The sequence below is a fragment of the Galeopterus variegatus genome, unplaced genomic scaffold (genome assembly GCF_000696425.1).
Source record: "Galeopterus variegatus unplaced genomic scaffold, G_variegatus-3.0.2 Scaffold486, whole genome shotgun sequence".
In the NCBI taxonomy this organism is placed as follows: Eukaryota; Metazoa; Chordata; class Mammalia; order Dermoptera; family Cynocephalidae; genus Galeopterus; species Galeopterus variegatus.
Genome location: NW_007726597.1, coordinates 377,135 through 388,175, shown reverse-complemented (window position 1 = coordinate 388,175; position 11,041 = coordinate 377,135). Strand labels below are relative to the sequence as shown.

The 11,041-nt window shown below is 57.0% G+C and overlaps 2 protein-coding genes across 4 annotated transcripts; one reads left to right on the top strand and one right to left on the bottom strand.

Moving 5' to 3' along the window:
- The first annotated feature begins 406 nt into the window (after nucleotides 1-406).
- On the top strand, nucleotides 407-5,020 carry LOC103587743 (D site-binding protein). 3 transcript variants are annotated; one of them, XM_008569282.1, is made up of 3 exons: nucleotides 407-478; nucleotides 1,722-1,933; nucleotides 4,644-5,020. In XM_008569282.1, the coding sequence occupies exons 2-3, from the start codon at nucleotides 1,778-1,780 to the stop codon at nucleotides 4,857-4,859; spliced, it is 372 nt and encodes a 123-aa protein (XP_008567504.1). In that variant the 5' UTR covers nucleotides 407-478; nucleotides 1,722-1,777; the 3' UTR covers nucleotides 4,860-5,020. The 3 variants fall into 3 exon arrangements, with proteins under 3 accessions (XP_008567504.1, XP_008567506.1, XP_008567505.1); XM_008569284.1 differs by lacking the exon at nucleotides 407-478 and adding an exon at nucleotides 716-842; XM_008569283.1 differs by lacking the exon at nucleotides 407-478 and adding an exon at nucleotides 1,566-1,587.
- A 298-nt stretch (nucleotides 5,021-5,318) lies between these two features.
- On the bottom strand, nucleotides 5,319-9,405 carry LOC103587745 (sphingosine kinase 2). The gene is made up of 5 exons (XM_008569285.1): nucleotides 8,935-9,405; nucleotides 7,943-8,092; nucleotides 7,712-7,806; nucleotides 7,504-7,619; nucleotides 5,319-7,067 (listed from the first exon to the last, which is right to left on the bottom strand). Exons 1-5 carry the CDS (start codon nucleotides 9,335-9,337, stop codon nucleotides 5,981-5,983), a joined length of 1,851 nt encoding a protein of 616 aa, XP_008567507.1. The 5' UTR covers nucleotides 9,338-9,405; the 3' UTR covers nucleotides 5,319-5,980.
- Nucleotides 9,406-11,041: the final 1,636 nt, after the last annotated feature.

Sequence of the window (11,041 nt, the reverse complement as noted above, 5' to 3'; positions counted from 1 at the left end):
GAGGGTGGGACTGGAGCTGCGGACCTGGCTTCTGGGTCTCCTGGTCTGGACATGTCGTGGGTGGAGGCTATATTCTGTATCCCATAATGGGTCATGGTCTCCTGTATCCATAGGGGAGGAGGGATTTGGGACCCCAAATTCAAAAAAGACTGCCCGTGAGGATATTGTGGATTTTTATGTGGGACGTGGGGACAAAGAGTGTGGATACTCGTGGAGCCGGGACTGGAAGCCGGGAAGACCGGTTACTTACTGGGGAGTTGACTGGGCCCCAGAATCTGGGTCCAGAATGAGTGAAACTGGGATAGGACCGGAACTCCTAGGCCCTCTACCGGGGAAAAGGTGAGGGCTGAGCACAGACTTCCGTTTCCCCAGTACATAAGGGACTGGCAGCCCAGGATCCTGGGTCCCCAGTGTGTGCGCGTGCGGGGGCTGGGGCGTACTTCTACCCAGAGTCCCGAAGTCCTCCAGAGGGGAGAAGGTCGGAAATTTTGATTCTGGATCCTCTAGTGGAGCGAGGACCGAGCTTTCTATATTCTCGGGCGAGGAGGACCTGGGACCCCAAATCATGGGCACCGCAGTGGTGAGGGGCTTGGGAGCCTGGGGAGGTCGAGAGGGCCTGTTCTCCAGTGCTACCCAGAGAACAGGGGGGTCGGGATCCTTGGAGGTTGAGAGGTTGGAGCTGGGAGACCTGAAAGAGCAAGAGGAAAGGTGTTTCCCTTCGGGCACATTGAGGTCTCCAGGGACGAACTACAGGTCAGGGATTCCTGGGCATACCTGCCCCTGGTCCGACCTACTGACAGAACCAAGGCCCTCCCCTTCACAGCCGCACATTCCCGCGCCACGTGAGTCCGCCCTTCCCTCCTCCGCGTTTCGCGCACGCGCGTCACGCGCGGGGGGGGTGCGGGGCATGGGGAACGTGAGTGGACCCGTGGCGGGGGTGGGGAAGAGAGAGGAGGGTAGCAGGCTTCAGCACGTGACTCGGCCCTGAACCTGTGTCCTCAGCTGGCCCCGTTGCTCGCGCTTAAAGGCACAGGCGCCGCCTCTCAAATCAACCTTCTGGAACTTCAGATGTTTCTCCTTATCTTCCCTAACCCTTTGGAGCGAGTAGCTCTTAGGGTCTAACTTGAGATTTTTCAATGTAGTAGATTCCTTTTCTCTGAACAGCCTGGGGTCTAAGCTTTGGTCAGGGAGTCAGTAACTAGACTATGGGAAAGAAATTAATACCCTGACTCTGAAGTTCCGAGGTTTTAGTAGCAATAGCCCTGACTCATGTGTTACTTAGGGCAAGTCAGTTATGACGTGGCCTCAGTTTCCCTGTTTTAAAAGTGGAGTTGGCTTCATTATGTCTAAGCATTTTTTTTTTTTTTTTTTTAAAGATGACCGGTAAGGGGATCCTAACCCTTGACTTGGTGTTGTCAGCACCATGCTCACCCAGTGAGCTAACCCGCCATCCCTATATGGGATCTGAACCCGGGGCCTTCGTGTTATCAGCACCGCACTCTCCCGAGTGAGCCACGGGCCGGCTCATGTCTAAGCATTTTTATGGCTTAGGGAACCTTCATTTTTAAGAACCTTCATTTTAGAGAGGTAATCCCTGAAAGGCCTTACGCTAGACCCCCAGAAGGGCCTTCCATGTGGTAGATATGATACGGGAGCAGGGGGTAGCCTCTGGGAACCCCCTTCCCAAAATAAACACTCAGGTGATGCATTGTTTCTCCAAGGCCTGACCTCTCGGGACACACCTAGCCCTGTGGACCCAGACACGGTGGAGGTGCTGATGACCTTTGAACCCGACCCTGCTGATCTTGCCCTGTCAAGCATTCCCGGCCATGAGACCTTTGACCCTCGGAGACATCGCTTTTCAGAGGAGGAACTTAAGCCCCAGCCAATCATGAAGAAGGCAAGGAAAATTCAGGTGCCAGAGGAGCAGAAGGTGAGCACCACCGGAGGTGGGACACAGGCTTGGCTGGGGACAGGCCCCACAGCCATAGATGGGCCTTTTCTTGCACTCAGGCCCAGGCTTCTCACTGGAATTAGCTTTCATGCGCTCTTGGCCTGCAGCCAAAGATTAGTCCTCCTTGGCCATGGGATGCAAGGGGTAGAGGTTTTGGCCTAAGATTTATGAAGACAGTGTCACTGTGGGATGCAGACTTAGCCAGCCCTGCTATGTCTGGTTGTGCAGGCTTGGAGCGTCTATCACTTGCACCCAGAATAATCAGAGGGGCAGGCTTCTGGTTCCACCAGGCGCAGTTGCTAAGGACAGTCTTCCTTAGTAACAGGATATCAGCCTGTGTCTCCTTAGTAGCCAACTAGGCTGGGGCTAGGCCTTTGATCTCTGATTCGGGGCATCCTTTGGAGTGATCTGCCTAGAATGCAGACTTTGCTAGCCTCTCTGGGGCTTGTTTCTTGTGCCTGGACTTCACATTGGTGAGACACCTCAGGTTCCCATTAGCATCCAGTGCCCCCCCCAAAATAAAAATATAAAAAGTATTTTAAGAAAAAGAAAACAAGGCCGGCCCGTGGCTCACTTGGAAGAGTGTGGTGCTGATAACACCAAGGCCACGGGTTCAGATCTGTATATAAGGATGGCTGGTTAGCTCACTTGGGAGAGCGTGGTGCTGACAACACCAAGTCAAGCGTTAGGATTCCCTTACTGGTCATCTTTAAAGAAAAAAAGAAAAAGAAAAACAAAAGCATCCAGGGCCACAAGCTGATTTGGGGTGGTTTGGGCAGTTATTGCATCTTTCTAGCATGTTTTTGCTGTTACTGGGAGCTCCCCTAGTGAGAGGTGCCTGAGCTTCTCTCGTAAGACTTTGCTGTGTTCTTGTGTAAGACACAACTACTTGAAGCAGCTAGGACCAGCCTATATGCCAAATCTAGACCAGTGATTTCCCCTGCTGCAGGGCTGTCTTGTTAGGGACTGGATTTGCCCTATCAAACAGGAACTAGACTTTAATTAAATGGGGGAGAGAGCCAAGCCTGTGGTGCACTCCAGAGAGTACGGCACTGGGAGCGCAGCAGCGTTCCCGCCGCGGGTTCGGATCCTATATAGGGATGGCCGGTGCGCTCACTGGCTGAACGCAGTGCAGCCGGTCTCAAAAAAAAGGACAAAAATAAATAAATAAATAAATGGGGGAGAATCTTTCTGAGCTATGTGGTCCTTGTTACTAAGGAGTGGTCCTCCTTAGCAACCAAATTCCAGGATTGGAGGACCCTGGGTATAATATTTTGGGGAGATCTCCAGATAGGCCCCTTTGTTAAGGGACAACTCTTCTATCAACCAGGTCTTGTTAGGGAGGAGGCAGCTCCCTGGCCCCAGTTGAAGGCCAGAAGGTCAGAGACTGGCCATGGTCAATCAGGACCACTTAGACCTCACTTTTGTTTGCTGAGGAGGGATGAGGTTACCTTGGCAGCCAGGTCAAAAGGGGCCCAGCTCTGGGAGGATTTTATGAGACACCAAACCCCATCACTAGGGGACCTAAGCTTTCCTTGGCAACCATGATCTAGAAAGGTGATGTGTAAGACAGTGCTTTTCACTTGGAGAAGCTCTCAGACCCTGAAGACCCTGTTGCTAGGGAATGAGCATCCTTAGCAACCAGGAGCTAACTGCACGCCTTTTAAGTGGGGAGTGCTGGGGTCTGCTTTGCACAGTGCAGACTTGGAAGCCCAGTTCCTTGGGAGTGGGGGTCTATCTCATGCCTTAGTGTTGCTGGGGACCTGGTCTCCTTAACCACCAGGGCCTTTCTAGGTACCCATCTCAGCATAGACTGGGTATTTTTTTTTTTTTTTTTTTGGCGGCTGGCCAGTATGGGGATCCAAATCCGTGACCTTCCTGTTATCAGCACCGTAATAACTTCGTATAGCATACATTATACGAAGTTATACGAGGTGTCCTCTGTTTACAGTGGATGGTGCCCCCCATGGTCGCTGAGACTCCCCTTCGAGGATGGCGCCTGCCGGTCTCAAGCCTCCCCTCGAGGGGAAGGGAATCACCCACAAAACAAAGCTATTAAAGGGAAAGAATACTTCCTGTTTCTCAGTGTTCTGATTCTAGGCGCGGTGGGGAAATATTTCGGTATTAAAGAACAGCAGCCTTCTTCCAGAAACTAATCTCCCTCTTCCTAAATCTCAGCTACTCGGTCTTTTGGCTTCTTGCTTCCCAAAACAATCATTTGGACGTGGGGCTCCTTTAAACAGCGCCTCTCTTCCCCACCCCGCCCCAAATCAGGCAGCACGCGCAGAGCCATGTGCTTCCCCCTCCCTCTCGCCTCATTGGCCCGAACTGGGTCACGGTCCTGCCCCCAGCGCCGCCTCCCATTGGGCAAATGTAGGTCAGTGTCCCGCCTCCCTCCGAAAGGCAAGGCAACTTCACGCGCTGAGTCCCTCACGCGCCCTCCTGGGCCTTGGACAACCTGGGGCCCCATTGGTTGTGTGTCATCGGGATCCGAACCCTGGCCTTGGTGTTATCAGCACCGCACTCTCCCAAGTGAGACACGGGCTGGCCCCATGAGACCGGGTATTCTTTAGGCCCCACTGCTGGGCAAGCAGCAGCTCTGGTGTCTCTCCTCCCTTCCTCTCTTGCTGGGACCTATGATGGGACCTCTCTATGGACCTCAGTGCCCTCCGACCCCTCTATCCCATAGGACGAGAAGTATTGGAGCCGGCGGTACAAAAACAACGAGGCAGCCAAGAGGTCCCGCGACGCCCGGAGGCTAAAGGAGAACCAGATATCAGTGCGGGCGGCCTTCCTGGAGAAGGAGAATGCCCTACTGCGGCAGGAGGTGGTGGCTGTGCGCCAGGAGCTATCCCACTACCGCGCTGTGCTGTCCCGCTACCAGGCCCAGCACGGGGCCCTGTGAGGCCACCCCCTTCCCCCACCCAGCAGAGCTGTCCTCTGCCTTGCTCAGACTTGCGCCCTGACGCCCTCTTCCCTAACCACCCTGTGGCCCCAAGGGCCGGCCAGCTGGGTGCCCCAGGGACGTGATGATGCAGATAAATACATTTATATTTTTAAGAAAAAGCGGCCTCCCCGCTCCCTCGCGGGGGTGGAGAGGATCCTCTGTGTGTGCCCCCAGCACGTCGAAGACCCCATCCTCCCAACGCTTCCGTTAACACTATCCTGAATAAATCTTGAGAACCCCAGAGCCAGCTGTTGTGGGGGAGCAGGCAGCTCACTGATCCCGGTTCAAGGGCAGCAGGTCACACTGGTTCCAACACGTGGGCAGATCTGGGCTATGGCCCATAAAAGGCAGTAGCTGCTGGAAGTGCCAAGTTTGGTACCTGCCGGGGGCTGTCAAATGGAGGAACGGGTGAAGGGCTGAGAGGAATTAAGCGACTGCCTTTATTGCATAGACCTTTTGAATTGCTTTTTAGACGGGGGACGCGCAGGACACACAACAGTGGAAATGAATTTCCCCGCCGCCACCCGTAGAGGGGGGGAGAGGAACGTTAGTGCAAATCCGAGAGCCGGCCCCGGGGAACCTGCCCCTTCTGGGCTGATTGGCCAGTTAAGTGGAGGCACCGAAGAGGATAGAGCCAGACCTGGGGTCTGACCTACCAGTTAACTAAGGCGACCTCCCCCTACTCGTACATTCCAGGTCCCGTCATTGGGCGATGCGTAAAATAGGCTCCGCCCTCAGCCGCCCTGGGCTGGTACGATCCGGATGCAAGAGTCAGGACTAAGCCCCTCCCGGTAAGGACGACCAAAGCGCAGACGTCAAGCCTCGCCCACACTAGTCAGGCACTACCGTCCGGACGAGCCCATTTCTCTCTGTGACGACGCCTAACCCCTGGAATTCAGGTCACCCTCCCATATAACGGCTGATCTCTTGTGGGGCGGGCGCAATCCTGAGACGGGGTCAGAAACCTTGCACTTGCAGGGCCTCCGCCTAACTCTGGCAGCCAAGCCACACCCCCTAGCTCAGGCCCCGCCCCTTGGAATGTAGGTCCCGCCCCCGGCGGGTCCCACGTTTGGTTCGGTTCAAGGCTCCCGCCCAGGGCACCCAGGAGGCCCAGTGAGCAGTGTACCGAGGCCAGGGTGCACCTGCGCCTGCAGCGGCCCATACTCCACCTGCTCCCCATCTACCGTGAGCACGCCGCGAGGCGTGAGCGGCTCGAGGCGGAAGGCACGGGCGGCGGCATAGCCTAGCTGCGGACAGCCCAGGCTGAAGTGGCTACCACGCTCCATTGCCAGGAATAGGCGCAGCAGCGAGGCCCGCGAGATGCCGCTACGCACCCAGCATAGGTGCACCAGGCCGTCGTCAAAGCGTGCGTGCGGTGCTGCCACCATGTCAGCACCCAGGTGGCTGGGGGAGATGGCCAACATGAGCACAAAGTCCCCCTCCATCGTCACCCAGTCTGGGGGCAATGGTGTACCCAGTGGGGGCAACAGGTGGTCCGATGGGCCCCAAGGAGAGACAGCTACCTGGGCATCAGGAGTGGGAGGTGGGAGCCCAGAGGATGCTGGTATTTCTGGGGGTCCCTCAGCCATGGGTGAGAGTAGACCTGCCTTGGGAGAATCGGGGGGTGAGGGCAGCAATGGGTCTGGGGACAGTGGAACATCCCCAGCCCCACCCCAGTCCCCGGCCAGCTCTGGACCCCCACCATTAAGGGACAGGATGGGCAGGGGTTCAGGGGAGCCAGGAGAGGCTAGGGCAGGCTGGGGCAGGGGCAAGTCAGACACTGAGCGATGCAGGGGTGAGTGGGCCATGGGTGGGGCTGGGTTTGGGACCAAGGTCAGCTCTGACTTGGCACGGGGCAAGCCGTGGGCAGGGGTGGGTGAGACAGGTTCCACAGTGGCAGGGAGGTAGGAGAGGCGTCCACGGTAGGTGTGCAGTGTAGCAAGGCCGAGCACCGTGCCCAGTGTGAAGCGGGCTCTGCCCAGGGCCCGGAAGCGCTCACTCTGGATGTCCACGTCTGACACGAAACCCCAGGCCACAGACAGGAAGGAGAAACAGCGGGAGCCCGAGGCAAGTGTCACAGAGAGCAGGTCCAGGGGATGACTACCACCCCGGCAGAGCAGCAATGAGCAGTTGAGCAGCAGGTCGAGGCCCAGGGCCGGCTCAAACCTTCACAGACAGAGATGGACACACGGTGGGAAACAGCAAACAGGGTTGGGTAAGAGACAGAGTGCAGAGCAGGGGGAGACAGGGAAGCAGACAGCATGAGACCAAGGAGGCCACTGTCCCTGAGCCCACCGCAGCCATATGACCACCTCCAGACGGACTCTTCTTATTGGGCTGGGTTCCCTGTCAGTTCTAGCATTTGATAAGCATTCACTGAGTGCCTTCCGTGTGCCAGGCACTGTTCTAGGCACCAGGGAAACAGCTGGGAAAGAGACAGGCAAAAATGTCTGGGAACTGGGGGCGGGGGCATCCCACAGCCAGACTGATTTACTTGACTATGGGTTTGGCTGAGGGGGAGATGTGGGATCCACGTGCCCGGGAGGGCTCATCCCTCCCTTCAGGGGATCCTCGGCCTCCCCAGCAGGAGTGCCCCACCTACCCCCCATGATGGTTCACCGCTCCAGCCAGTGCATTGCCCGAGCCACAAGGGAGGATGCCCACAGGCATCTTCACAGCCTCTTCCCAGTCGGGGCGATCCAAGAGCCCATTCAGCACCTGGAGGGTGGGAGACCAGATGCCTGGGCTCTGTTCCTGGCCTCTGCAGTCCCCCAGGGCTCAGGATTAGGGACAGAGTGCTCCTGTTCTACCTCATAGAGCAGCCCATCTCCTGAGACAGTGACAATGCCATCCCACTCGCTCAGGCTCAGCCCCTGGACCAGCTCCCTGGCGTGGTTCTGTCGTTCTAATATAGAAAACCAGGAGGTTAGGCAGGCTCTTCCTGTTACCCCTCCCACTGACCCAGGAATCCCACCCACTCCTTTGGTTCCCCAGGACTCAAGAGTCCTAACCCCCAGTCTCCCTCCTTACAACTCCCTTACCTGTCTGTATGAAGTTGAAGGACAGCCCAGCTTCAGAGATCATAGGCAGCACGTGGTTCTTACACCACTGCCAGGCCAGGCCCCGCCCCCCAAAGGGATTGACCAGTAGGAGTAACCGGGGTGGCCTTGGCAGAAGCTCAGGGGTGATCTCTGCAGAGAGAGGACAGGGTCTGTAGAGGCCAGAGACCCAGGCCCCTCACCTTGGAAACAGTCTCTTCAAACAGCCCCCAATGAAATTGGTGGAGGGCTGGCACCCAGAGCCTGCTGTGAGGTTTTTTTCTTCCAGTTCTCACTTGGCCAGACTCAGGTATGCAGCCCTGCCCCACTCTCCCAGGTGCTGAGACAGTGGCAGAGATTGGGTGTGAAACCAAGTGCCCTTTGGACCCATATGTGGGAGAAGGGCATAGGAGCTGTGGTTCCCACTTTCCTCGCCCCCAACACCTGATACCCAGGATCAGGTGACTCCACTATGCAAGGCTCCTTGTCACCATACCTTTGGGGCCCCAGGCAGCCAGCAGCAGCACCATGCAGGACCAATGAAGGCTCACCAGATGGGGCACCTCAAAACTTTACCTTCCTGCACCAAATGAGGACCCTGGGGGAGGTGTCTTCTGCCCAAAAGCCTTTTCTGACCTTCCACAGACTGGGTTAGATGCCACTTCTGGGCTCCTAGGGGACCTCTGTTGGTGCCTGTCACTCTGTTGGTGACTGATCATGTCTCAGTCTGCTGCTCTCACCAGCCCGGGAACCTCTGACTCATCTGTGGTCAAGACCCACGGGAGGGGGAAAGGGAGACAGAAATCTAGCAAGACAGAAGCAGACAAATCATTTTTCTCTGCCTGTTTTTGTTCCTTCCTGTGTATCAGTCTTTCAATAAAGACCCAGAGAGGCACATGCCATAGACACACAAAAATAGAGACAGGGATGCCCAGAGGGAGATCTGAGGAGACATGGAGGTAGCCCTAGGACAGAGCAGCTGCCCAGCACCTCACCCCCATTCCCAGGCAGCGGCAGTCCTCGAAGCAGACATGTGAGGGCAGTGGCCCAGCGCTGGGCCTCAGCACGGTTCTCCTCGTAGGTGGCTGCCCCATCTGCCCGGAAGGTTCGGGTGGCTCTTCGCCGGGCCCCACGCCGGCCCCGAGGGTAAGTGTAGATGCAAAAGTAGGCTGCTGAGTCTGAGGGGCTGCGGCTCCGCAGGGTGCAGCAGCCTGAGACCTCATCCAGCAGGACCAGGCCACCCCGGGGCCGAGCTTCGGGCTTTGGCCGCAGCCGCTGTATGTGCAGGGCCTGCGATGTGAGGGTGAGGGCAAAGCGTGGGCCACGGGCTGGGTAGGAGCCAAATTCACCATGCAGAAGTGGGGTGCTGGCAGCCAATGGCAGTGGTGGCGGGGCCATGGCCTCAGCCCTGTATAGGGTACTCCTAGGCCCGTGGCCCCAGCTCCCAGTCAGCTCCTGGTGTGACTTCTGTGGAGAGAGAAAAGGACAGGGGTCAGAGTCCAGGATCCCCATGGCAGGTGGATGGAGGGGCAGGGCCTATGGACAGGAGACAATGAGGGGCGATGGCAGGTGAGGTGGAAGCACCAGAGACAGACAGGCTTAGGCCAGTGTGGAGGGACCCTGAGGATGCAGGGCAGAGTTCAGGTGAGCAGGAAGGTCAGATCCTGAAGGGCCCAGAGACCCAGGCATGCAAATGTTCACTCATTTATTTCCCAAATAATTAGTCAGTACCCTCTTCTTGCCAATAATGGTGCTAAGCCCAGCAAACACAGCAGGGAACAAAACAGGCAAAAATCCCTGCCTTCAGGGGGTTAAAATTCTAATCAGAAGATAGAAAAGCAAGATAAAGGAGTAAAACACATATTATGTTACGTGATGATAAGGGCTTTGGAGAAAAATAAGGCACAGGAGGGGGACTAGATGGTGGAGACATAAGCAGAAACAGACATGCAGAGACAGAGAAAGAAACCACACCCACACCCTCACTCAGCCAGCCAGCCAGCCAGCCACCTACGTAGTCATCCCTAGGTGCAGAGAGTAACAACAGAGGGACACTGAGACACAAAGAAAAAGAGGGGTAAGGTCTGAGAGCCAGAGAAACACTGAGGAAACAACTTCAATGAGATCAAACCCAGCTGATGAAAGATACTTGGAAGTGAGAGTTTCTGACCCCAACGAGAAAGACAACAGAGTTAGAAGGGAGGGCAGATAGGGAAGGCACAGATGTGGACAGCTAGACAGAAGGGATGTCACACAGAGGGACTAAGGGGTCAGAGAGGAGCCACATTCGAGCACCTGCAAGGGGCAGGGGCCAAGAACTAGTCCCTGAACATTGACCTGGCTGGCCAGCCGCCTGCTCTCCAGGGAAGGGGTGGGAGCCAGGACTGAGGTCCCTTCCCCAGAGGCCCTCCCTCTGCCCTCTGCCCAGCTTCTGCTGCCTCCTCCTCCTTCCTGCTCACCTTTGTTCCCCACTGCTCCGCCCTCCACTTGCCAGTCCTGTCCCTCTCCTTCTCCAGGCCCAAAGTGGCCCCAGACACACCCCTGTGTACTCACCCCCAGGAACCACCTCTGCCCCCCTGCTTGGGGCAGGCAGCTCCCCCAGGCCCAGAGTGTCTCCCCCACCCCCAAACCTGTGCTGGCGCCCTTATGGGAACCTCAAATCAGGCTCAGGCACACAGCCCTACATGCCCTGCAGTCCCGGGCCTGGGTCTCTGTCCCTGGGTACCCCAGACCTGGACCTGGGTCTCCATCCATAGGTCCCCAATTCATAGGCCTGAGTCTCTATCCCTGGGTCCCCAGCCTCCATCCCCACTCTACTTCCAGAACCCAGTCCCAGGCCAGGGTTTCCACCCCTGGATCCCCCAGTCCCGGTCCTGGTTTTCCATTTCCATCTCCCACCCATGGTACCCTAGTCCTGGGCCTGCGTCTCCGTTCCTCGTGGTCCCTCAGTCCCCCAAACTCTGGTTCCTGCCCCGACCCCCGCAGCCGCCTCACACGCCGGGTCCTCCTCCAAGCGGCCCCTCATGTCAGTACCAACCGCCCCCATCAGACCTAGCGTGGGGGGAGGGTGTGTATCCACTCAGCCAATGGCCGCGCGGCCGG

Coding starts and splice junctions, on each gene's coding strand:
- LOC103587743 (XM_008569282.1), top strand. CDS start 1,778: ATGACCTTTGAACCCGACCCTGCTGATCTTGCCCTGTCAAGCATTCCC. Junction 1,934..4,643: donor AGGTGCCAGAGGAGCAGAAG/GTGAGCACCACC, acceptor TCTATCCCATAG/GACGAGAAGTATTGGAGCCG.
- LOC103587745 (XM_008569285.1), bottom strand. CDS start 9,337: ATGGCCCCGCCACCACTGCCATTGGCTGCCAGCACCCCACTTCTGCAT. Junction 8,093..8,934: donor GCCGCTGCCTGGGAATGGGG/GTGAGGTGCTGG, acceptor CTCTCTCTGCAG/AGATCACCCCTGAGCTTCTG. Junction 7,620..7,711: donor GAGATGGGCTGCTCTATGAG/GTAGAACAGGAG, acceptor CCCACCCTCCAG/GTGCTGAATGGGCTCTTGGA.